Raw genomic sequence first — 27,934 nt, forward strand, 5'->3', positions numbered from 1 at the left:
GTTGCTCCATCAGTGTGTGGTTCTTCAAAAATACTTGATTTTAATAAAATTAACATCTTTTTCTTTGTTATATGAAGGTCACATTAAAACTGTCTTGGAAACATCTTGTCTTGGAATCTTCAGAATTTAATTTGAAAATTCTTTTTGCTTTTCATTAAATACAGCAGATGAAATCATGCAATTAATTCCTATACATTGTTATCAATAGGCCAGTGTTATACTATTATTTTTTTAATATTTTAAATCTGTTTTTATTTTTCCATTTTCCGTTTTCATTTCAAAGTGTCAGTAACTTAGTTGTTTCTAAATGTATTACTTTTTTCAGTTTTAGGTTTAAAGGGATAGTTCACCCAAAAATCAAAATTATGTCATTAATAACTCACCCTCATGTTTCAAACCCGTAAGACCTTCATCTTCGGAACACAGTTTAAGATATTTTAGATTTAGTCAGAGAGCTCTCAGTCCCTCCATTGAAGCTGTGTGTACGGTCTACTGTCCATGTCCAGAAAGGTAAGAAAAACATCATCTAAGTAGTCCATGTGACATCAGAGGGTCAGTTAGAATATTTTGAAGCATCGAAAATACATTTTGGTCCAAAAACTACGACTTTATTCAGCATTGTCTTCTCTTCCTTGTCTGTTGTGAGAGAGTTCAAAACAAAGCAGTTTTATCATATCTGGATCGCAAACTAATCATTCGATGTAACCAGATCTTTTTGAACCAGTTCACCAAATTGAACTGAATCGTTTACAACGGTTCACGTCTCCAATACACATTAATCCACAAATGACTTAAGCTGTTAACTTGTTTAATATGGCTAACACTCCCTCTGAGTTAAAACAAAACAATATCCCAGAGTAATTCATTTACTCAAACAGTACACTGACTGAACTGCTGTGAAGAGAGAACTGAAGAAGAACACCGAGCCGAGCCAGATAACAAACAACAGACTGAATTGTTCATGAGTCAAGAACTGGTTACATTGGTTTTCGGATCACCAGTAGTTCTTTCGGACAGTTTGATTCAATAAACCGGTTGAAGAAAACGGTTCACCGGTTCTTTTGCGCTCGACGTAATGGCGTCATTTGCGATGATTGCCCTTGATTCAAGCCTTCGGTTTACCCGCGCTCATAACACTAGCACAGAATCAGTTCAGAATCAATCACCAAAAGAATCAGTTCGGTTCAGACGCTCTGTGTGTCAGTCTGCTTCACGCTGAATCACACATGCGCAGTATCATCAGCTCCTCGGTTCTTGAATCGGACACGTCTGACAGAAACGGTCATTATCTGGCTCGGCTCGGTGTTCATCTTCAGTTCTCTCTTCACAGCAGTTCAGTCAGTGTACTATTTGAGTACATGAATTACTCCGGGATATTGGTTTGTTTGAACTCCGAGGGAGTGTCAGCCACATTAAAAAAGTTAACAGCTTAAGTCATTTGTGGATTAATGCGTATTGGAGACGTGAACCGTTGTAAACGATTCAGTTCGATTTGGTGAACTGGTTTAAGAAGATCTGGTTACATCGAATGATTAGTTTGCGAACCGGATATGATAAAACTGCTTTATTTTAAACTCTCTCACATCAGACACGGAAGAGAAGACAATGCTGAATAAAGTCATAGTTTTTGCTATTTTTGGACCAAAATGTATTTTCGATGCTTCAAAAAATTCTAACTGACCCTCTGATGTCACATGGACTACTTTGATGATGTTTTTCTTACCTTTCTGGACATGGACAGTAGACCGTACACACAGCTTCAATAGAGAGACTGAGAGGTCTCGGACTAAATCTAAAATATCTTAAACTGTGTTCCGAAGATAAACTGAGGTCTTACGGGTTTGGAACGACATGAGGGTGAGTTATTAATGACATAATTTAGATTTTTGGGTGAACTATCCCTTTAAGAAATGTTAACTTTATTAATAATTAAATAAATTAATGATTTTTTATTTAGTAACAAAAACGGTTGCCTTGACAACTTGCTGAAATAATTTATTTTAACATTTTATTTTACATGAACGTTTGTTTTATTACAAGTAAAAATTGGTTTTAAATTTTAGCTTCAGCTTTAGTTAACTATAAGTCTTAACGTTTTACTGAATGTAAATTATGCATAATCAATTGTGACACAAATAGCTGTTCCTCAGTTATAGATGTGTAGATGTGTGTACTTGTTTATCATGGAGACAACATTGTCAGTAAAGAGCATGCATGAGAGAATGAGACAAGTGCAAAGACAACTAAGAAAAATAAAGAAAAATGTGATTTAAACAAAACTTTCTGTAAACTGACCAAATTATGCAAAAAGTATAATTTTGTACATTTAGAATACAGAAAATGTTAACTATGAAACCTCCACCACTGTCATTTCATCTAAATTTATCGTCATTTGAGACAATGCAATTACATTCGCTGAAAAGTATGTAGGCCTACATATTTCTTTTGAGTCAAATCACCAAATCAAGTCCCTCAAAGTCTGATATTTACACTAATTACCTATTTTAATTTGCACTGCTTTTACTCTTTAAAGAAACTGACTACAAAGTCATAAAAGCGATATGAAAGTAGCACTGGCAAACTGCCACGGGCAACAGCGATATACATCTTAACAGCCATTAGTCAAAAATATCTGACCGCTCAATGCCACGGCTCAAATATTCAAGAGAGCGGTGTAATAAAAAGCAGGATGTATAGCCACAGGACTTGATTGAATTATTTAGTTTGAGCATCTCTCTGAATGAATATACAGTATGCTGCAGTGCAGCCTGTAGGAGCTGCGATCCCCTCACTGTCAGCTTTTTGTCACACTAGACTCAAAAAGAAATGGGATAGGACAGAACTACACAGCCATGCCAAACAGACATAAACACACCTGCACATTTCAGCAAACCCCTCTTGCTTTCCGTGTGTCATTCATATTTAATGTTGATGCTTTAAGGTCCTCTTCATCTCACCACAAGTCAAGAGAGTTAAAGGTCATTATGTACACTAACTTGATGCTTATGACTTCGTGTATAATAGTCCTCAAAGATCCAACAATGATGTTGAAAGCATTTTTCTTAAACCATGGGGACTTTTGGCAGTGTGGGCTTTAAAAAAATCATAAAATTCATTTTTACACTTTTATTTATGTCTACTAACAATGTAAATATGCACTTAAAAAATGTACACATACTTCAACTTAAAATCTCGCCTTAAATATGAAAATTTTGTATAAAGTAATAAAATATTATGCAGTGAAATTATTTTTTGGGAACACCTAAATACAATTAAATCATATTTTCACACTTATTAGCATATTTTAATAAAATGGCATGACCAAAAACATATTTTGTTCACGTGGTCTTTACCTTGATTTATTTTTATTGTAAAAAATGTATAGAAACAATTTATGAAATATAAAAATTGGTGTTAAAACTATAATGACAAAAAGGCACTAAGGAGGATCATAATATAATGGCTTTTAAAAAGATGTGATAAAACATTTAAAATGTTGTGTTTTTGTTTATTTGACTCTTCGTTTAGATGATCAACATCAAGTACACTTAAATGTAACAATTCATAGTTATGTATTTTCCCAGGAAATTCAACCGTTAACTATCAATGCTATACGTCTATTGAATTCAAATCCAACAACGTGTTAATTTGGCTAAAAATAAATAATAGATAAAATTCACTCAAGTAAAAGCAAAGGAGCTGCACACAGATGCGGCTGACCTAGAACAGATATCTTCCATATGAAATGGCTATGACCACTCAAAACAAGAAGTTGGTCTGTAACAGAAACAGCTTTCACAAACAGAAACCAATCAAAACTTTTTAGTAGACAAACAAAAGTTCTCTTCTCCTCAGGTAGCTCCGTGTAGCACAGAGCAGTGGGCACCTTTTATCTCCTACCTAATGAAATAGGTGGAAACTGTCTGCACGCGTTTGATGGATGATACAGATCTGGTTTTAATGGGCCTTGAGAGAGAGAAAGCAGAGCAAACGAGAAAAAGCAAGCAAGTGAGGAAATGAGAGAAACAGACAAGCCAAAAGAGAGAGATGAAGATAAAGAAGAAGAGTCCAAGACAGAATGAGAGAGTGCAATCAAAGGAATGAATCTGAGGTCACTGGAGAAAGCAATAGGAGGAAGTGAAGAATAGTGGGGATCCATTAGAAGAAATATGCAGCCGTGCTAACCGTAAAGCAGAACTCAACTCCGGTGTCCGGGTGGGCATCGGAGAGCTGTATCTGATGCCGGTCATTTTTAATTAGGCAGCGAGGGAATGGAAACAAGAAAGTACACTATGATACGCATGATCAGGGGAGAACAAAGCTCAGATGAAACCTCCAGCTAACTATGGAGCAACTAAACTGCATTATACCAAGTTAAAATGAGGATTCTAATAAAGACAGTGGTCCCACTTTATATTAAGTGACCTTAACTACTATGTACTTGCATTTAAATTAATTATTTGGTACAAGGATCTTAGTGTACATACATGCTTTTACATTGTACATTTTATCATTTAAAAAATACATGCAATTACATCTGTAATACGTTTGTAATTACATTATAATTACAGTCTTGCTCCATTGCTTACACCTTAACCCACCCTTAAACCACCCTAACATTACCCATATCCCACCTCAATAGCAGCAAGTGTTTTGTAATAGGCCTACAATATGAACACAACAGGTACATTGTACTTTTCTTTATGTTAAGGCCACCTAATATAAAATGGGATCAAGAAAGTTTTTAATTTGATTAACTCTTATAACTTAAAACTTACATTTATAACTATTAACTTATTATTATTATTTTGAATAAAGGGATCTAAAAACTGTAAAAAAAAAAAAAAAAAAAAAAGTTAATTTGTTAACTAAGTTATAAGGTGAAAAAATTTAAATAACACTACACTATATGGAATTTTACTGTAAAATATTATCAAATATTTTCACAAGTAAAAAGTATAAACTACCATATTATTTAATAATAACTACCATTGAAATACAGTACAAGGCCATTCCTAGAAATGCCTAGTGAGTAGGGCTGGGACAACGCGTCGAGGTCATCGATGACGTCGACGCAAAAAATACGTCGACGCAAAATATGTGCATTGATTCGTCGACCTGTTTTTATTTCTCTAAAAAACGTTTGCAAAACGTTTACCTTATGTGCGCTGAATATACGCGATGGCCGGATCAACATTCTGTCCAACGTTATATAACCAATCCAGGGGTTTTTCTGCATTGATCTTTTTTTTTTGGTGGCTGTCAAAGCCTTATTTGATTGGTGAGTGATGTAGAATAGAATGACTGTGCTGCGCCTGACAGGGCGCGTACGAGAGAGAGCCCTGCTGCGCGCGTGCACTCACAGTCTTCAAACTACACGAGCGCTGTCTTGCTCTCTCGCTCTCTCTCTCCCTCGTGCATATTAACCAAAATCATTAGACACGATAGAAAAAGGTCGGAACGCCAAAGTTTCACGTGGAGCATTCGGAGATTTTTTTTTTCTCCATGACAGGCTGCTGGCTCCCACTGTTAATTTTTATTTTTTGGAAAAGCACTCTCTGTATTAGCTTAAAGCCCTAAAGTTTACATAGGTTACTGTATTCTTTCAATTGCTCTAAAGTATTTTGGGTGAACTTTTTTATTGAATGCTAGACATCAAGTTGTTGTTATTTTCATCTGAAAGAAGAACTTTTTTCAGTAAGCTAGGCTCTATGTGTTCAGTAAGCTTGTTTCAGTAAGCTGTGTGTTTTCAAGGTTTCAAGGTTTTATTGAATGCTATCTCTATACAAGTGCAAAGTAATGCATTCTTAGTCAGTCTTTTATTTTGTAATTTTAAGAGCAATAAACATATTGCAATGTTAAGGATTTCATGTTTTTTTCATTCAGATATGTAAATCAACATGTATAAATTTTTAGTAGTCAATTAATGGGGAGATAATCGAAATCGAATCGGTCTGAAAAAATTAAACGTTAGATTAATTGATGCATCGAAAAATAATTTATTATGATTAATCGTTTAAAAAAATAATAGTTTATCCTAGCCCTACTAGTGAGACATCACATTAATTTGTAAATATACAAGTAATATGTTTTTTGTTACATTATTTAGTTCATGTATATTCCATTATTTTAAATGTCATTTGGTTTGGTGTCTTTCCTGCAATTTATAAAATAGGTTTAATTTATTTTTTTTAACCATTTGTCAAATTGAAGTTCAGAATATTTGAAAATGCTATAATTATGTCCTTTCCATTTGTAAATACATAAAGGAACCAATTGATAAAGTCCTCAAAACCTGGTATATTAACATTATATCCCTTATTAAAATATCCGGTTATAAGTATGCCATTCTGTAATACCAGAAACATTGTTGCAAGATTTTTTTTTAATGATGAATTGCTTGCAACCACATCTGCTCGTTTTATTTATTTTTCATAAGTTTCACAGGATTTTTTTTTATAGTGTGGGGTCTAAATGAAATCTTGTTAATAATAGAAATGAGACGGACAACGTGTGGAATTGAGGCCCCTGGGGGCAAGCGGTGGCTAACCAGCACTCTCATCTATCATCCATCTGGACTGTCACCAGAGCTGTCCCAACTACAGTGAGAAAAGAGGGAGAATTTAGGAGGTAACTGTCTTGCAGAGAGGTCTAGGGTCACATTCCACCCCAAAATCAAAAGTATAAAATATTTAGCATAAAGAAAATGAGGCCATCAATATTTCTTTCCACTGCAACATTCCTTTCATGAATTTTAAGCACAGGTTTTATAAGATTCACCCAGCTAGAGTGGCAAAGGATAGAGAAGGAGCCAAAGGTATTATGGAGATCAGGTTTGGGAAAGAGCAGCAAAAGGGCAGCAAGAAAATGAAAGTATGCAGAAGGAGAAAGAGATTTAGAGCTCTCGAAAAGGAAGAGCTTCGAGATGATGACCCTGCAGCACTGTTTCAAGCTCTATAAGAGTTTTCACCTTGTTACGTGCCATTGACCGTTCTGTCAGAGCCCAGTAAGGATGGAGTGATTGAGGGACGGGGAGGGGACCCAGCTGTCAGAATCCACTGCTGATTCAGTGAGAGAGAAGCCCCTGCTGAGACGACTCCAGAACTGAGGGTCAAAGATGAACTTATGAATTTATAAAAGCATCTCACAAATAACCAGCAGACACAGCCACAGCCGGACACTATAGAACTAAAGAGCTTTCCTGCACTAATGGATGAGCTGTATGAACTCCTGACTCAAAGTAAAGTGAGACCGATATGTGCAGAGTGAAAGGGGAAACAGCTCTTTTAAAAATGTGAAAATGTGAGTGGTGCAATGCATTTAAAAGTGCAAGAATGTGGTTGCCAAGGCGTTGCTATGGGGTTTCTGGTTGCTAGGGTAGCAAAAATTCAATTATTAACAACACTGTTAGACTTTGCCATAATTTTACAGTAACTTACCGCAAAAAAGCCCAGTAAAATACCATTTATATTATTTACGGTAAACTACTGTAATATGCACTGCATTGTGGGTATTTTGTATGAATTTTACAGTAACTTACTGTATATGGTCATTTACAGTACTTTACTGTTTACGCAAAAGCAGTAGTGCTACTGTAAATGAAGAAGACAGATTTCTATACATACAATTAAGTTGTATGCCTTTTTGTATGCAAATTGCCTTTGTCATTGTGTCCACAACTTGTATTACTCATAGGGCTATATGCATATTGTATTAATGTTTTAGGCCTATTAAAATGTCATATGATAATGTTTTATAGTTTTTTCCGTCTTGTTCTGCAGATGAAAATCATAAAATTATTCTCATTTCACACACTGGATGTTAATTTTAATAGTAGCATTTTCTCCAATAAAAAACAACAACCACAACAACAACAATAATAATAATAATAATAATAATAATAAACGGAGCAGAAACAATAGGGTCCTCTCACCATCGGTGCTCAGGCCCTAATAATAATAGTAATCGACAGCTGGTTCCCATACAGGCAAATTAGGCATTTTTTGTTTTATTTTCATGCCAGGTATAAGAGCACAGGTGTGGTGATATTTAAATAACAACAATAATAATAATAATAATAACTTTGCTTAGACCTCACAAATTTTAAATTGTTGCTCACATGCAAACCCGCGCAACAACCTGGCAGAATGTAAACTGATGTTTGTGTGACATGTCGAGTGCGCGCAAAACTGACGTCTGTCAGAGTGGATCGCTACTAGAAGCCAGCTGCGAGTTTTTCTGAGGTAAGTACTTTTTACTTAACAAATTTATTTTATAAGTTACTTTTACAACGTAAACCATTACCAATATCAATTAAATATAGCTAAATTTATGAAGAAAGGAAATAATACAATCTAATAGGCTATTATTAACAGGACAGTCTGAAGGAACTTTTAGTTTTCCTCAAAAACTGCCGCTTTCATATCCCATTATGTCATACAGTTGACTGACTGCTTTTAGATGGACCCAATGTAGTATTTTCACAATGGTTTTCCGTATTTTTTAAGACCAGTTATGGTATATTTTACTCGTCATTTAAATGAATGCCGTTAAATGTGTGTGACGTTAGGCTATTTAAAGTAACGTTGGCGCGAATTCTCAAACGCACTCTCTCGCAGTCTCTCTCCCCCAGTCCACCGCAAGCAAGAGCACACTCAATTGATACTGAAATAATGTATTGGCGCAACAGATTTGGCAAGCGCTCCAGCTCCAGTGTATATTAGTGCTTATTTGTGTTCACTCTCTGGTGAATGGCAAATTAATCTTACAACGCGTTTTGCAGCGGTGAGCATCAATTTAGCCATTCACAGACATAACGTTAGTTGTCTGGTCTCTTGAACGCAATGACCTATCAAAGGTGTTCAAGTTAGTCAGAATCTACTCACTGCTCATAACGCCATTTTAATTCAGTGCCGAATTATGCAGGCTCGCAAATCCTCTCATCAACAAAGTCTAGACACGATGTAAGAGGTTTATTGGACCGACAGCCAATTTAATGCTGCAAACTGTCTGGTTCACCGTGCGATTCACTCTGCACGTGACAGAAATATGACATGTTAAAATAGTAACGCTTTTAAAGCAATGTAAAGGCAGACCAATAGATTAATTGAAAAATATTCATTGCAAAATATTTTAGATATTCTATGCTGATTATTGGTAAAACTGATTTTCTTCTCCCTTTTTTAAGTGTTGATTGTCATCTGATTGTGTAAGTGATCCCAGATCTGTGATTTAACATGTTCATATAGTCATTACCCATGAATCATTGACGAAAAATAATGTTTCTTCTTTTTCTCTTTTCCCTGTGTCATCAGGAGCTAACTACAGCCCAAAGGCTCTTTTAAGAGCCACAAGCACTGAGGATTTTTGGCTTTGTAAGTAAGTTTTGATCAGTTCAGATGCATTAACATATTGTAATGCATAACTTAGGGCTTTACACTTACATTTCTTTTTAGGAGCACTTAGGTAATGTTTTTATTTATTTAACCTTAATAAAAATTTAATAAAAAATAAAGTAAAACCCTGCCCTCTATTTAATATTCCGTTTCACATGGAAATACTTCACAACACTGGAGAAAAGTTGTTTGCAACTTTCTGTTCACTGGGACTTTAATGAGGCTCAGAAGGGGCATGAATGCATTTAAATTTATGATAACAATATGTTATGAGATTAATGTTTTAAATAGAAGGTTTTGAATATAGAAATATTAAATGATTTAAATAACTGAAAAAATACTTTAAAAATTAAACTAAAACTGCCAGTAGGGGACAGCAAGTCACTGTCTTTGTCACTGAATGATTCATTCAGTCAGTTTGTTTAAAGGCAGATTTATTCAGGAACAAAGCAAGCGACTGTCTTTTTGAATGGGTCATTGACTCACTAGATTTGTTTGAAAACGCAGATTCATTCATAAACGAAACACCGCTGTGTAGTAGTGGAAAGTTTGGATCATTTTACTGACTCGGATATTTGAGTCTCCTTCAGCAAAATTAAAGAATCTTTTTCGAGTCATTTCGTTCATTTCAGAATAATATAAATAAAATGGCATGCAATGCAGCCAAAGCCAAATTATAAGAAACCAAAATGTTTTATTAATTGATTAGTTGTTGGGTCAATTTGTCCCTTCCGGTCAAATATTGCGAACTTTCTGCAAACAGCAACAACAGTTTTAAGTTGTCAGTGCTGGCAAATGACCATGGTATAAGCGGGATTATCCATGGCTAGCTGTGCATTAAATGATTTAGGGTCATTTCGTTTTGGGTGGTTCTTTGCCTCCATGTCATTAAAATTGATAAATGCACAGGGCCGCTTTTAAAGATGACTACTGTATGTGTTAATATGAACATTTAAGACCTGTGTTTGTTTTTAGATTCTTTGTCAGGATCAATCCTGAAGAGGGCACAAAGTGCACTGCAAAATTCGGTAAAAGCCGAAAGACAGGTGGAACTGTACAGAGAAAAGTTGCAGCCACCAACTCCCGGGTAGCAACTCCCAAGACTGCAAATTAGGTAAGTTTCTAATGCAGGGCTGGACTGGGACAAAAATTTGGCCCAGACAGGCCACCACAATCAGTCAAACACCAAACACCAGTACACAATCTTTGCAGTTCCATTAAATATTTGTCCCTACTGTACTCAGGGTGCCTGTATGGAGCCAAAAGAGTCTCAATAAAGATAAATGCACACACTACATTCACATATGCACACACAGGATTCATACATGTACACACATGATTCATAAATACAAACACAGGATACACAAATGCGCACAAAATTTACAAATGCACACACAAAATTTAAAAAGCACAGAAGATTCACAAATGCATACAAAATTCAGAAATGCAAACAACATTTACAAATGCGCTCAAGATTCACAAATGCACAGAACAAGATTCAGAAATGTATTTCTGATGCACACACACATATATCTTGATTTACAAACTGCTTGCGGTCTGTGAACTTCACTGCCTTTTTTTAAACAGGGAAAGATCTGCAACCAATCAGATATCTCCCTTGTTTTAGCCAATCACAAGAACGCACTCCACGGGGGATTGTTTACTTATAAGCCAATCACATGAACGCGTTCACACAGCGCGATATGCCTGTGGTGCAGCATATTATAGCCTACTTATTTATGAAATTGTATGAAAATACAGATGTTTAGATTACAATTCAGGTTTATTTTTTATTATTTTTTTACAAAATATAAATTTAAAAATGTGTCAATACATATAGCCCAGTGACTGCAGAAAAAAAGTTAACCATGGATTCATAAATTTGCAATAAGCAATCATTTCATTTTATTGAAATATTTTAATGAAAGTAAAAAAAAAATTACACCTTTTTGAATATTTAAATATATCTAAATATTCTTTTGGATGCAATATAGAAGTCACTTTAATTATAATATTCGGTCCTTACATGAAGAGAGAGTCAGTGGTCCGCTGCGAGAGGAAAGTGACTCTCCGACTGCGAAAAGTGGGTCTCCGGCTGCGTGAGGAAAGTGAGTCGTTCCCTGCGAGAGGAAAGTGAATCGTTCGCTGAGGAAAGTGAGTTGCTCTCTGCGTGAGGAAAGTGAGTTGTTCGCTGCGTGAGGAAAGTGAGTCGTTCGCTGCGTGAGGAAAGTGAGTCGTTCGCTGCGAGAGGAAAGTGACTCTCCGGCTGCGGAAAGTGAGTCTCCTGCTGCGCAAAGTGGGTGTCCGGCTGCGCAAAGTGGGTGTCCGGCTGCGCAAAGTGGGTGTCCGGCTGCGCAAAGTGGGTCGCCGGCTGCGTGAGGTAAGTGAGTCGTTCGCTGCGAGAGGAAAGTGACTCTCCGGCTGCGCAAAGTGGGTCGATGGCTGCGTGAGGTAAGTGAGTAGTTCGCTGAGGAAAGTGAGTCGTTCACTGCGTGAGGAAAGTGAATCGTTCGCTGAGGAAAGTGAGTCGTTCGCTGCGTAAGGAAAGTGAGTTGTTCGCTGAGGAAAGTGAGTCGTTCGCTGATTGTAAAGTAAACAATCCCCCACGTGGGGTGCATTCTTGTGATTGGCTAAAACAAGGGAGATATCGGATTGGTTGCAGATCATTCCCTGTTTAAAAAAAGGCATTTGTGTGTTGAGCCAAGTCAGGGGAGTCTCAAAATTCACACACAAATGCAGTGAAGTTCACAGACCGCAAGCAGTTTGTAAATCAAGATATATGTGTGTGTGCATCAGAAATATATTTCTAAATCTTGTCCTGTGCATTTGTGAATCTTGAGCGCATTTGTAAATGTTTTTTGCATTTCTGAATTATGTGTGTATTTCTGAATTTTGTGTGCATTTCTGAATTTTGTATGCATTTGTGAATCTTCTGTGCTTTTTAAATTTTGTGTGTGCATTTGTGAATCCTATGTGTGCATATGTGAATGTAGTGTGTGCATTTATCTTTATTGAGACTTTTTTGGCTCCATATGCCTGTGGATCCTTTAAAAGTCTTAATGTCTTAAATTTGTTAATGAAAAGATAAGGCCTTAATCAGCGTCAAAATGTCTTAAATCCAGGTTTCAAAGGTCTTAAAATGCAACCACAGAGAAGATTAACATTTTATTTGCACTTGTTGCTTTCTGAAATGTTAAATCCATGTCAATGCATTGCGTGTTATGACTGCTTAAAGTTACTGATGCATTTGAGCAATAAAGAAATGTGGGTAAATGAGAAAAAGGCAAAATGCAAAAATGTAAGTTATTAAAATTGGAATAAACCATGCAAGATATCTCAATTTAGCACTTGCATACTGACAGGCAGCACTTTGTGCACACTCATTCGAAGAGTGAGCACACAGTCTGTCAACATTCGAGCACCCATTTCAGTTCTGTGCTTTTACAGATCAAATACACATATGTATGTGTCAAAATGCATGACCTGAATAGTATTCACGTAAGCCCAGAAATTGAATAGTCCACAATCATGTCTTAAGTGAACGTAAATAATAGGGAAAAAATTGGATGCATGTAAGTAATTATTTTGGATCTGTGCATTCTGTCTTAAAGTAACAGTAGCCTATATACAGTATACTGATGCTGTTTGCCATTGCAATCAAACAACAAAAGACAAAGAGAATCACTCACTACTCTTGACCCGATAGCTTTACTATCCCCCCAAACCTCTACACAGTAGTAAGTGCTCTGGACAAGTGGACTTGTTGATTCGACTGGCACTCTTGGGATAATAGGTGGCAGTGGACTACAAAATCTCCATAAGTAGAAGTACAAGTAATATTTAAAGAAAAAGCTCTGTTAAGAAATTAAATCAAGGTAAAAAGATAACTGTGAACTACACACCAATAGAAAAGCAAATAATATAACCTTTTAAAGTGAAAGGTGGAGACAGATTGAGAAATGTGAGAATGATAATTAGGTGAAATGATCACAGTTCTGCTATTTTTAATATAGGAAAATGTAAAGCAATAGTTGTATAGTGTACACTTACTTATTGTCTATTATGTGCATTTAAAAAACTCGACAATCTTTCCAAATTTTACGAGAATCGTGTAATTCCTTTGCCCAAAAGAAGAGAAAGCTTTAAAGAAATAAAAAATATGTAATTTACTCACTCTTATGTTGTTCCAAACCTGAATGAATTTATTTATTCTGTTGAACATAAAAGATCATATTTTGAACAATATTGGTAACCAAATAGTCCTTTGAATTCTATGGTATGAAAAAATTAAATACTATGGAAGTCAATGGGGACCTGTTCATTTCTTAGAGACAAAACATGTAAAATTCATATCACATGTGCGGTGCTACCAAATCTGGTGCTGGTGCTACAATCTGTAGAACTTGCTGTGTGAGTGTGTTACTCCAAGGATGTAATTGTTTTGTTTTCTTTATTTATTTATTTTCCCCTTTCTCCCGGTTTCTCTCTCTACTTCCCATATGCAGAAAGGAATTGATGCCACCTGACACCAGTGATCTGCTGTGATTGGAGGAGTGGAAGTTTGGAACTGTTTTGAAGTGTATTTTTGATTGTGAATTTTTTTTTATTTTATTTGTTTTGTTTTGTAACTTAGTTTTGTTCTAATTAGATGATTTGTTTATAATAAAATATTTTGTTTGACAAAAAAGCACAATAAACAATATGTTGATGTACATGGACTCAAGTCACTTTTTTGGAATTTGTTAAATTCAATAGCATTAATGTAAAATATAAATATTAAAATATTATTATTATTAAAATAAAATAAATTACAATAAAATGACTAATATACTGTAAAATGAAGGGAAGGGAATCATACTGTAAAATGAAATCACGGTAAGGGCATCTTACTGTAAAATGAAATCACGGTAAGGGCATCTTACTGTAAAATTAAATTGCGGTAAGGGCATCTTACTGTAAAATGAAATCGCGGTAAGAGCATCTTACTGTAAAATTACATTGCGGTAAGGGCATCTTACCATAAAACACATTTACAGGTAAGCTACTGTAAAGGGGAACTTACAGTAACTTACTGGCAATAGTGCTGCCAGTAAGTTACCGCAAAAATACGATAAAAAGTCTAACAGTGAATGCAGGACTTGTTGCATGCCTGAAGCAAGAAGATGGAAATATGAGCAGATTCATTCCTGCTGTCTGATATTATATATTTCACATAATTCAACATTATATACTATATTTGCACAGAAGCCTATGTAAAAAAAAAACCAAAAAAAAAACAACATCAAAAAAAACGTTCAGTGGGAGGGAAAGAGGTGACGAGGAGTCTTCCAAGGATCTATGTTACATTCCATGTAGCCTTAATAATTCATGTAAGTGTCAGCTGAAGTGTGAAGCTATCACCTAACAATTATGTCAAGTATTCACAACACAGTGGGAGCTCCAGGTGGGCTTTTCATACATGAGTCAATCCACACTGCTGCAAAGCTGAAGTGTGCACACATGAACGCACACGATTACAATGAAACGCGTATATTGGGATACAACTGATCCCTGCCTTATGCAATTGCATCATGGGCCAAACGGTAACACTTGGATCCATGTACTTATTAAATTACAATTTGATTTAATTGGACACACACCAGGGTGTTAGTGAAATGAGTACCAGAGCTGAGACCCCAGTAAGAGGCCACACCTGAGTGACCTAAATTCAGCTCTGCAAGGCACAGATAACGGCACCTGCCACTCCTCAGCCCACAAGAAACTCACTGAGCATGCACAGACAACCATTTCACTATATTTAATGACCTGGTTTAATTTACTGTGACCCCAAAAAGTATTTAGACGCTTGAGTGACACACACACACGAGTTTTACTGCGTTCAGCATTGCAAAATAACAAACCATGTGACATTTTCAAACATAAAATCACACAAGTCTGTTTCTTAATAACTCTACGTAAATCACAAATTAATTAAATACATGTTATTACTATTATTAAAATCATTTTTGAGGCCACTGTACATCCAACCTCAAGCTATATTCATCATGTCTCCACAAGAGGGCTCTGCTGTTCTAATTTTTAATATCTCATTAATTTAATAAAATTATCCTCTAAATGTCTTCGATCTACATCAACCTGGATAAAAACATTAATAAATAATTTATAATTAAATAATTAATAACTCAAGTTGTGATATTAGGCCTAAATACTTTAATCCAGTTAATTTATTCAGTGCATTCTTCAAATAGATTAAGTGACAGTAAAGACATTTATAATCCTAAATAAAATGTCAAATAAACTGTCAAATAATGCTGTTCCTTTACTTTCTAGTCGTACAATAATTCCATTCTATTAAAAAGTGTAATGACTTCCACAAAATATTAAAATGTACCAATTGTTTTCAGCATTAATTCTAATAAAAATGGTTTCTTGAACATTAAATCAGCATATTAGAATGATTTCTGAAAGATCATGTGACATTGAAGACTGTAAGAATTCAGCTTTGCCATAACAGCCATAAATTACATTTTAAATATATCAAAATAGAAAGCAGTTATTTTAAACTGGAATAATTTACAACATTTTACTGTATTTTTGATTAAATAAATCCAGTCTTGGTAAACATAAGGCTTCTGTAAAGAAAAAAAAAGATCCTAACTGTGGGTTGATTGTAGCTTTTTCATGATGACAGTAATAAAACTGCTAATTATTGTGAAGCTGCAACCCAGTTTTGTTGAAATATGTGTAGATATACTCTGAAAAGGCAACTAGAAGGAAAAGTATTCTGTATGAAATAGAGCTGACACAAACTCCAGGGCAAAGCACACTGGCATCTAAAGCACACTCTAAAACAAAAAATGAATCCGATATGGGACATTGGCTTCCTTAATTCAGTCTTCTAAAGGTCACACCATAACCCCTTTCTCTCTCAATATCTACAAATTCATGTCAAGACAAAAACAGTAGGAGTCTAATGAACAGCCTGAGGGCAATCAGTGTGAGTCTATGCAAAATCATTCATAGCTCACAGCAGTAAACAGACCCAAGCTTTACATGTGACATGTGACCTTACATATTCCCTGTAACTGACAATAGAAAGGTGTCAGGGTACATCATACATCACATATACAAAAGCGTATACGTTAATTGGTCACTGAGCATGTACATTTAAAAATGCACAGATTGAAGATTTGTTCTTGCAGCCTGACCGCTTGTGTGTGTGTGTGTGTGTGTGTGTGTGTATGGGTGTGAAGGTATGCAGGGACAGGTGGGCTGTCCAGTAGGTTGCACATAGCCAGCGGTATAGTCAGTGATTAAAGAGGGTCTCACATGACATCTAACTTTTAGAGGGAGGACCCAATGTCCGTGCTATTCTGGGTCCAGCACACACCCTTCCCTTCTGTCCCTGCTGTAACCGGACACCTTAACTGCCATGCAGGCAAACTGCTGACGCACACAGTTCTTCTATCAAACCGGATGTTCAGCACTCAAACTGCTGTTAGCAGGCACACTAGGGGGAGCTGATCCAAGGTGATCCAAATGTTAGTTTTCAATAAGAAACACTTTACAGAAGCTAACTGATATAGGAATCCTTTTCTTCACCTTACAAGAACAAAATCAAGTCAGTAAATTCAATCAAAAATATATGAATAAATACTTGGATATTAGGTATTTATAATTTGGACTTTGGAAAAAAGATTGTGTTATGACACCTATAAAAACTAATTATGACTATAAGTATATTGCACAAATTTTATGTATAGCATAAAAAATGTACTTGACTCATTTGGATTACAGAGGTTTAAACTAATAAAGTGATTGATATTTGTCATAAATGCACTCAAACTCAAGTCTGCACTCGAAAACATCACAGCATAGTTTAATATTTGCATCTATGTGATTTCATTAATCACGTTTTTATATTTATTATTTAAAACTATTAAAATCATTTAGCATAAATCGGTTCATTTAAAATCCATAAATCGTAAATTTACGCCTAAATATTGTTTGAGGGGTAGGAATGTAAAAATTAAATTATTCTGGATCAATAATAATGAAATGATACCATATAAAAACAGGAAATAACAAATTACTTATCTGATATTTATTTCCAAATAAATTCCACCAAAAGTTTCAAAAATGTTTCCCAATGATTTCCCCCACAACTGTCAAAACTCTAGTTCTTATAAAAAATTAAAAGATTTTTTTTTTCTCCACTGTTAGAATTGACTGATTTAGTTCGCAAGTTACAGTTCAGTTCACACTGAAACTTTATAACAAAGTGTAAGAGCGAGCTGCAGCCTCCAGCTTAATCAATCAACATGACAGGTAAATTAGGGCCATGTCTGATTTCACATTCAATTTTCTAATTATTACAATACAGCAAAATGTTATCATCCAAGCTCCCTCTCAGACAGTGCTCTCATAAAAAATGACTTCAGATTGAGTTTTCCCAAGCAAACCCAGAAAAAGCCAATCAACTGGAGCCTAACTTTATCATAAATCAATTCTGTGGAAGAGTGAAGAGGAAATTACACACAGTTTGCACCCTGATCCATGTGACGCCAATATTCTCAGACACTTAACATCTTCATTATAAATGAATATGGGACTAGACTAGCGCCCAGGGCAATGAGTAACACTTCTGCGGTTTTAATCCCATCTACATGACAGAAGACAAGGAGGTGATATCTGTTTAGTAATATTCTCACATGCTGAAGTTGATATACCATTCACAAGACCTCAGGCGTTAATATAACACTTGCACACTGTAAGGCCATTGCAATCATTCAAACTGGCACTTTACAAATTTGTACTTTCATCATATAGATTATGACTACCTTTCAAATATTTATGTATTAACATGTTCCCTCAAAATATTGGACACTTTAAAACTTCATGAGATAACAATATTCAACTTCAAAAAGTACAGTTTTTAGGCAATGCATTTCACACTCCCACTGGACACAGACTGTTTAATGTGATTACCTGTGATGTGGTGCTGTTTAGTACTGACACGGTTACTGCTCTGGATGGAACAGCACAAATGTAGCATAGCCAACATGGTGAGAATCATCACCACACTCTGCAGGAGCAAAGGCAGCTCAAACTGTTTGCCTATCCTGCAAAACAAAACAATAAATGCTTAATTAAAAGGTAAAGTGCAAAAGCTGTGCCTCTAGAGAAACCAAACAGAACTTCAAAAATAACAACTGTTTTCATACAGGTTTCCCAAACAGTTCTCTCAGGCCCAACCCCAAACACGCCATTGGTTAAGCCATTGTTGCTATGGCTGGTTCAGACACTCAAACAAATTTAATTTAGAAAGAACTGAACTGAAAATGTTAACACTTTTAAGGGAAAATAACCTATAAATTGCTTAATTAAAGTTGTCTTTGTTGATAAAAGAATAGTTTGCCCAAAAATAAACATGTGGATAAAACAATACGACTATCTACTATGTGGATTATGATGATGTTTTGATCAGCTCTTTGAACTCTCATTTTGACGGCACCCATTCACTGCAGAGGATTCATTGGTGAGCAAGTGATGTAAAGCAACATTTCTAAAAATCTGTTCTGATGATGAAAAACTCGTCAGCATCTTGGATGGCCTGCAGGTTTGTATAATTTCTTCTGAATTACCCATTACTTTAAAGACACAATGTAACTGACATAGAGAGATCTTTTCTTCCGCATTATGACGCATATGAAAATGAAAGTCATAAAAAAAACAAAACAAAAGTAGGCCAGGGCTTGGTTCAACTGGTTGGAGGCAGATCTGAATGCAACTTGCAGGTGAATGTAAAAAGGGGCGGGGTTTTCATGGACTAAATTACTACATTTACATTTAGTCATTAAGCAGTCGCTTTTATCCAAAGCGACTTACAAATGAGGACAATGGAAGCAATCAAAATCAACAATGATATACAAGTGCTATAACAAGTCTCTGTACACATAGCAAGGGCTTTTAAAATAATATAATAAATAAAAAGAAAACCGATAGAATAGAGAAAGAATAGAGCAAGCTACTGTCTTTTTTGCTTTTGTTAATTGTATAATAAATTAAAAGAAAAGATAGAATAGAAAAAGATTAGAGAATTGAGAGCGACAGAGTTAGAAGGTCAAATAAAGATTGAAGAGGCTAAGGATTGAGTTGGGAAGGTCATTCCACCAGGAGGGAACATTTATTTTAAAATTCCGTGAAAGTGACTTTGTGCTTCTTTGGGATGGCACAAAGTTATTTGAGAAGTCTGGCATATATCATGCGTTGTTTACCGGAATATTGAGTTATGACATTGATTAAAAATTACAAGGTCAAAAAACATTTTTAAAATGGGACATATGCATGAATTAATTGCTTACAATAAGATGAGCAAGATGCATTTAGTAAATAAATGGGTGGATTTTTTTTTTAGAACATGCATACAAATATACTTTGATTTGTCCTTGTTTATTACACTTTGATTTCCACATTGGCCGCTGAGCCAATCAATCAACTCTGCTGCAGTAACATTAACTCTGCTCCACTCACCAGAAGAAAATGCGAAGTATATTAGCAACGAGCAGCACCAGACAGACTCTTGTTGAGAAACCCTCTGTGTTATTGGTCCTCTGGATCTCCTGGTACTGGGGGATGTAAGGAACCGCACCTCCAAACACCATCACTCCAGATGCCAGCCAGGAGAGCAGAGTCCATGAGCTCTCCATGTTCTCCTCTGACCCCTGCTCCATCACTTAGTCCTTCTCAAACCACTGGTCTTTATACTCCCATCCCCTGGCAAGAAAAGGTTAGAACAGTTTTGAGTTTGATCACAAATATAGAAAGTGCAGTGCAATGTAGGTTAGACTAAATTAGCTGTCTGCTAGCTAAAAGAAGCTAAAACTAATAAAACCGGCATAAAGTATATTGCTGCAACAAACCCTTATAGCAATAAAAGCAACAGTGCCACCTCCAGTAACCTTACAGCTCCCACATGAACAATAATCCCTACAGTATAAACGCATTTGTAAATGATTCATGTGGGCCTTTCTGGACATGAAATCCTATGAGTGGCCATTTTCACAGTAGTCAGGAACAGTAAGAGTCGTCTACATGCTGCCACCCATTCTGACGGTATCTCAGCAGAACAGGACGTTTGTGCTCACAGGAGGACTGTGCACCAAAAGATAAGGCTCCTTTTTGTTTCTGACCAGACAAACGTCACATCAAAAGAAGAGGCTGAGTCACAGGTTCTAGAATACACTGCTGAGAAGTTTAGAGATAGTTTTGAGCTACTTCGCATTATAATTTCCCCAATTCAACAAGTATTTGGACAGACGTGTTCCCTGAGGTTGTGAATGTTCTTTTAAGTATGCAAGAAAAGGCTTGCAATGCAAGAATTTGTAATTATGCTAACATTACATTTAATTTTTTTTTTCTGACTAATTCGGATTTCTACTTGATCAACAGCATCACTGGCCCAAAACACACACAAAAAATGTAGGGATGCACGATCATGATTTTTCATGGCCGATTCCGATACCGATTTTTTAACAAGCAAACTGGCCGATGCCCGATTTTTTTTTCAATTATCTTTAAGCAATAAACAAGAAAGAAGGAAAGTGTGCATAAACAAGATGTTTATTTGGTATTTAATAGGCATAACTGGCTTTTGGCTATTGAAAACAATAGCCGTAACCATCTGAAATTAACGGCAGTAACTGCACAGTAAGTAGCCTACATTCAATACAAACATAGATGTTACAGACATCAGCATTTAGCTTTTGTTTTTGAATTGTGTTGAAACTACAGTGAACTGGCCTTAAATTAAAAGATTAACTGTAACCATGTGAAATTAAAGGCAATAACTGCATAGTTCTACAATCCAAACAACAAAATCAACACACATTCAATAAGATGTTTCTTAATCAGCGTTCAGTATTTTTTTTAGTTTTTAAATTTGCTTTTAAATAAAAAAAAAGGTCTTTACCAGTGAGACTAAATAAAAGTAGGCCTATGCTATATAAATACATTATTCCAAAATGTTAAAATCAAATAATATTGGTGCGAATAAAACAAAGATGCAAAAAGTATTTCATTCATCCAATAAAAAAAATAAAAAATTAGGGTAATGATTCACATCTATTTTTTTTTACTTGAACCAATGAAAAATAAATTTATTGTCTCAAGTAAAAAAATATAGATGTGAATCATTACCCTAAAAAAATTTAATTGGATGAATGAAACACCTTTTTTGAGTGTGCTACAGCAGGAGATTTTTAAATCAAATTAACTCTATGTAATTTCAAGGTAAAATAAAAATAATCATCCTAATGCAGATCTGACGTGTACTTCTGGCTTTTCAAATGTATATGCAAGTTCTACTTTACAAAAAAAAACATTCCAGTTTTGTCACAGTTTAGTCTGTTTCGTTTCTCATCCAGCACGTGAGAAGTTGATCTGAACATCTCTTCACGGTCTACTCGTGTTCAGGGTGCAGACCGGTACAGTATACGCTCGCGCAGCTTCAGTGCGCAGGAAAGGGGCTCTTATTTGTGCGCCAGTACAACAACGGCTGTTCACTTCCTGTTATCTGTGCCTCAGACATGAAGCTCTGCATTTCCAGCAGGCGGCAAGGAAGTCGTCCGGAAGTTGAAGTCGGCCGCGAGCTGCCATCTTGTAGCAGAACTTCACTTGCGTTAGCATCCCATTGACTTTGCATTCATTTTGGCATCACTTTGACAGCGAATAACTTTACATCTGAGGCGTTTAAAGACTCCATTTGTCCATTATTTATTTCTAAAGATACACGACAATGTATAAAGGGCTCCATTACCTTCTATGTTACATTATGGCCCCGTAGAAACAGTTTTTGTAAAAAAAGGCTAACGATTGCGTCATAACCACTCGACTCTCTGTCGCACAGTAGAGAAATTACCGTACAGACAAGAGGAGAAGCTCGCAGGCAATTAACTTAATATGGCGTACTGGCGTTACATTTTAAAATACTATACAAAATAATTAATCAGAATACTTACTCCCGCTCACTCACGCCAAAGAACTCCCCGCTCAAGCTCGCCGTCTCTGCAAGATTAACGATGGCAGTTTGCACGCACAGCCACTTAGAAGATTTACATCTGTCAGACAGGTTGCTGACGTCATCAAGCTTAGTTTGAGTCTGCGCGTCAGAAACGGAAGTGCTAAAAATCACTAAAAATGGGCTTCACTTGTCTCAATTGAGTTCCAATGGGGTCGCTGTGTCCATTTCTTTTACTGTCTATGATTTCCAGTGCTGATCGGCTGCCCGTGTCCTGCTCACAGATTTCGAAATACTTCCAAAACAAATGACATAGCGATAGCAAACCATTACAATGTAGTCTGTGCACGCGAGCACACTTCCGGAAAAATCGGCCGAAAAAAGACCAAAAACCGGCCGATTGTCGATCGCGTATTTTAATCAAAATACTTATATAGATTTATAAACATTTAAATATTTATAACGTTATTTACATAATTTATTTTTCATACAACTTTAGGTTTTCTTTGCAAAAAATAATAACAATAGTTGGAAATTAAAATAATAGTTGGAAGATCATGATCAGAAATGCCAAGACAGCCATAAATCCATAAACAATATTGTATTATGATAAATAAATTATGATTAAAAGTTATTCATTAAATCCTCAAGTGTTCAAGTTATAAACAAATGGTAAATAAAAATGAGTAAAAAAAAAACAATATGAAACATTTAATTTATATTTTATTTAAATGTAATTAAATTATATTTGCATTAAAAATTTTAATTGATTAAAAAAAACAACAACAACATAACGTTAAACATACGGTACATTAAACTACAGAAATTATATTGAGAAATGCTCTTCTTCAAACCAAAAAATGGCATAGATGGCAAAACATTCCAGATTTGTTTATAAATTTTCAGCTGATTCTTGATGATGTTACCAAGACCATCACAAGACACTTGCAACAAAACTCTGTTAGCCAGTTAGAAGAATTTTTCAAACAAATTTCACATAAAAAACTAAGCCATAAAATGCATGCATAAAAAAAGTTATGGCTTAATTGCAAATTTGTTTTTTATGTGAAATTTGTTTGAAAAGTTTATTTTATATATATTTAAAAACATATATATATAATAAAAAGTCTAAGAGTCCTACAACATTTTAAAGGAGATTTTGTGGATTTAAGTGACCAGATTATTAAGGAATGCTTCCTAACCCCATGAAGTCAACTGAAACCAAGTACTTGAGCATTGCTCGTGACCTGTATAGTGGAGGTCTAGGAATGAAGTATGCTTTCTGAGAAGTGCTACTGTACTGTACATAGAGGTGTTGCATAACTTCTGCATTCCATAGGGGGTTGGGCTCTTCTGACATGTCTCCACCTCTCTCTCTCTCTCTCGCTCTCTCTCTCGTTTTTGTCTCCTACATGAACAGATGTCTAGATCCACACCTACTGTAAAGAGATTTAGCTTTGCTGGACGTAAAAAGACTATCATTTATCTGGAATGGCAAACATGGACATAAAATACGTTTGGTATTGCCGAGGCACTTCATAATGCTGTGTGTGCACGTCATAGAGTTATGATCTTTAGAAGCTGTATATCCAGCAGCAAATTTGGACAGCAGGAAAATCCTAAGAATTGGTTTACAAAGAACGGGGTTGTCACTGCATTGCTTAATTTTTATTTTCTTGTATAAATTCACTCTTTTACATTCCATTCAGTCGCACTCCGATAAGTGTTTTATGTCAAAGCCTCGTGTGAATGGCCAGGGGCGTAGGACTGGGGGTAAAACCAGTACTGATTACCAGGGCCCCAAAGTAAGAGAGGGCCCTTGAAAAGTCTGGAATAGGGGGGCATTAGGACTGCCTATGCATAGGGCCCGGGATCTTGTGCAGCGCCCCTGTGAATTGCCACCAAGACGATTAAAAGTGATGGGAAATCTGAATCATTTAAGTGAATCGACTCTTTTGAACAGCTCGTTTAAAATAATGATTCGGTGGTTCGTTTACGTCATGTTTAGTAAGATCTAAATAAAGCTTTTTAATAAAAGACATGTATGCATTATTGTATTTTTAAATCAAGTTAAAGTAGTAGCCTAAGATTTTTTAGTCTTGTGACTCCGTCTATTTTGTCGAAGCCATGATTCAATTCATTAAATGTAAATTAGAACCCTAAATATAGGGTTGATTTGAATTTAAAGTCCCACTGAATAGTAAAATGTATTTACCACAATGCGGAAAGTTTTTTTTTTTTTTTTTACCACAATCGAGTCGTAAATATAGCGTTTTGTTAGATAATATTTCAGCTTATTGGTAAATAAAGTAACTTTTTGACCTATAGGGCTTGGGCATCTATTTACTTTAAACGTTGTATAATTTCAATCATGACTTCTAGGTTCATACCGAATCGGACAAAACGAAAAGAGGAACCATTTCGAGGCACAAAAGAATAACTTCGACCGACTCGGTTAATTCGAGAAAACCTATTGTTTCAGTATTATTCTTGAGCGACATCGTCCGGTACTTTTTTTTTTTTTTAAAGATCAGAATCAAGAGAACAATTCGTTCATAAACAGGATATCGATACCACAAGGATATGAACAAACCATTCGTGGATACATGAATCCGGGTGTGCACATTTTATCGACTGTCTTGTTCAATATCAAGCAAACCTGATACATCAAAGTGAATACTAATGCAGTAGCGCGTGCAAGATCTCTCCGATCAGCAGTTAAACGCAATGCACAAGAACACCATGGTGCTTTTCGCTTCAAATGCTAAACTCAAAACTCTTTATGCATATTCAGTAGAGTTTCGCGGTGCAGGTTTCACTTTACAGCAACGAAACCGCTTCAAATAACAGAAAGTTGCTGCAAAAAAGGGTGAAAAAAACCTTAGGAAGTTTAAGCATACCTTGTTTCGGCCGAAGACTTGTTTGACAACTATATTAGCAGCAGCAGCACACACACACAAACTAATGAGCATGCTGTCTCATCTAGCCATCATCTAGTCTAAATCAGGCTGATGCAGTTTGGAGATGTGGGCTTGACCGCGTAGCTTTCATTGGTCTGTTACTGAGGAAGAGGAAATAAAAACAAATAAACAGGTTATATTACAGGTTTATATTTGATATATATATAAATTATTTTTAATTCGCAACAAAATGAGCTTTAAATAAATTCTGGTCTATCATGCTGTAACATGTCATTGGTCTTAATATAGGAAATGACTGGCATCTTTTGTGTGAGAACTGCTCTGATGCTGTGTATGGTCTGATCATCACGCCAGAGGTTGATCTGCCTGCCTGCAGCTGCGAGAATCTCTCACTCCGAGGTCTCTAAAGTCTCGCGGTATTTGTCACGACTCCGTGATTTATCCAACAGCTGATCATCAGTAAAGCAAAGAGCTGGAAAGATACACAATTTAAAGAACAATAAACATCTCTCTGCTGTTGTACCAGCTATTTATTAAAGAAATATGTCAGAAACGGACCCAAAATCGGTGCAGGATCTCACAGCAGTGGTAGGTTTCATAATAAACGACATATTTTTGTCGTTAGCTAGGTTAGGCTAATGCTAGGCCCTGTTTAACTGTTCTACTTGGGATTATGATGCGACAAACTTAGTTTACTGTTAAATTCAAATGATTTGAGAACACAGTTGTTGTGACGTAAACAAGTTGATTTATTTGAATATCTATGTATTTACTGAATGTTGATCTCTAACAGGTGCAGACATTGCTGCAGCAGATGCAAGATAAATTCCAGACGATGTCAGACCAGATCATCGGGAGAAATATCCTTTCTTGTTTTTAGCACAGCTATAGACTTAAAACGAGATAGTAGTACTCATAGTGATAGCGTCTTATTTATAATGCTACAGTAAGCGGTTTAGAGGAATTTAAATGAGCTTAGCTGTCATTTACCAGATTCTTTATCATATAAGGTAGGGTTTCGTTTTTGCATACAGTCAAGCAAATTGGGAAAAATGCCTTGCTCCGGTGCTTCTGCAGGTCTTTAAAAGGCATTAGTTTTCCACAAATTAAGGCCTTAAAAAGTAATTAAATCCAAGCAGTAATTGCATTGAATGTTGCATGCACTGCTAAAATTGATCTCAGTATTTTTGGTCTAGATTTCCCAATGCAAAATGACGATATGAAGTATATTCTGAGAAATTGAACAAAAACGAGCATTTAAAACTAGAACAAATATCCAACAGATGGGTATGAAAACTAACAAATTTATTCTTTAACCAAACTCAATAATTGTCATTTTGCTTCAAGCAAGTATATCTTGATTTAATTATCTTTATCTATTTAGACTGAAAAACCAGACAAAAATACTGAGGAAGAGTTGGGAGCAAAGTTATTTAACTTCTTTTGTTAAGAAAGTAATGGAAAGTTGTATTTTCGAACTTTGAAATGTTGCAAATGCAACCTCTTGTAATTATTACATGTTCTTTACTTGGTCTTGCCTTTATAAAATCTGCAGAAACCTTGAGGGTACAAAGGTGAGGAGGAGGCCTTAACTCTGAACTGAACTGCCAGTTGTCAAGGGGTTAATCCAGATCTTTAACCACTTAAATGCCACAACCACTGTCCAACAGGAAGAGCATCTCAAAAATTCATACAAATCTTAGACCCACATACAAACCCCTTCAGGAAAGCTCCACATTTTAACAGAACCAAAATTTACCACAACTGCAAGATCACCATTCTGTGATCAGGTTCACAAAATGATCTGTAAAAATCCAAATGCGGAAATGCTTTAATCCAGTGCTATGCAGGTTTACAAATACATACATTTTGTTTACGGTCAAGATCTACAAAGTAGACATTGCTTTAGCCATGCACTCAATGCCTTGATATGTGGATTTAAATGGTGGTATTACCTGTGCTTTCTCCTGTATCTTCCTTAATAAGATCCACTTGATGAAATGAGCACCCGCATCGATGATCTAGAGAAGAATATTGCAGACCTGATGACTCAGGCGGGAGTGGAAGAGATTGAAGGGGAGAACAAGGTCAAAGAGGGAGAGGCCTCCTAGTATAGGTACTTAAACTATTAGTTCAAACCAGTTGTGAATGTTTGATTCTAAATGGAAATTTAAAATGCATTTCATTCTGGAATGCTGTATTAAAATGCACTGCCCTGATTGAGTGTAATCTTTCACAGAATCCTGAGTAGCAAAAACTGTCAACACTCTTCAGGAGCAGCAAGATTTTCTCTATGGTGACTAACATATTTTGGTTTGATGTGATGCTTTTTAATATTTAGAATTTAAAGTCAGTCCTAATACTATGTATGTAATGTATGCTACCCTTCCCCCCCTTTTTTCTGTAATGGATTACAAAGAACTTTATAAACATGACATCCAACTGTAGAACCGAACCCTGCTTTATTGTAATAGCACTAGCCCAAGTGCCAACCTAACACCATTCCTGTTCAAGTGAATTTGTCACTGAATTAAAGTTGTTTCTTAAAACCTGTGGCCTCATCTCTCTTTACTGGTATAGCTCTTATATAATAAACCATT

At 35.8% G+C, this 27,934-nt stretch overlaps 2 protein-coding genes across 2 annotated transcripts in view; one reads left to right on the forward strand and one right to left on the reverse strand.

The window, feature by feature from the left end:
- Positions 1-25,444, reverse strand: part of si:dkey-246g23.2 (solute carrier family 66 member 2) — a 53,536-nt gene extending 28,092 nt beyond the window's left edge. Inside the window, exons 1-3 of the mRNA XM_059506712.1 lie at positions 25,314-25,444; positions 19,929-20,171; positions 18,384-18,517 (exon numbers count right to left, since the gene is read on the reverse strand). Of these exons, the coding sequence (XP_059362695.1) occupies positions 18,384-18,517; positions 19,929-20,128 (334 nt within the window). The 5' untranslated portion in view covers positions 20,129-20,171; positions 25,314-25,444. The remainder of the gene's footprint in view (positions 1-18,383; positions 18,518-19,928; positions 20,172-25,313) is intronic.
- A 307-nt stretch (positions 25,445-25,751) lies between these two features.
- On the forward strand, positions 25,752-27,883 carry hsbp1b (heat shock factor binding protein 1b). Its single transcript, XM_059507179.1, has 4 exons — positions 25,752-25,922; positions 26,128-26,194; positions 27,327-27,450; positions 27,574-27,883. The coding sequence occupies exons 1-3, from the start codon at positions 25,878-25,880 to the stop codon at positions 27,443-27,445; spliced, it is 231 nt and encodes a 76-aa protein (XP_059363162.1). The 5' UTR covers positions 25,752-25,877; the 3' UTR covers positions 27,446-27,450; positions 27,574-27,883.
- The last annotated feature ends 51 nt before the right edge of the window (positions 27,884-27,934 follow it).

This window comes from Carassius carassius, chromosome 23 (genome assembly GCF_963082965.1).
Source record: "Carassius carassius chromosome 23, fCarCar2.1, whole genome shotgun sequence".
Lineage (NCBI taxonomy): Eukaryota > Metazoa > Chordata > Actinopteri > Cypriniformes > Cyprinidae > Carassius > Carassius carassius.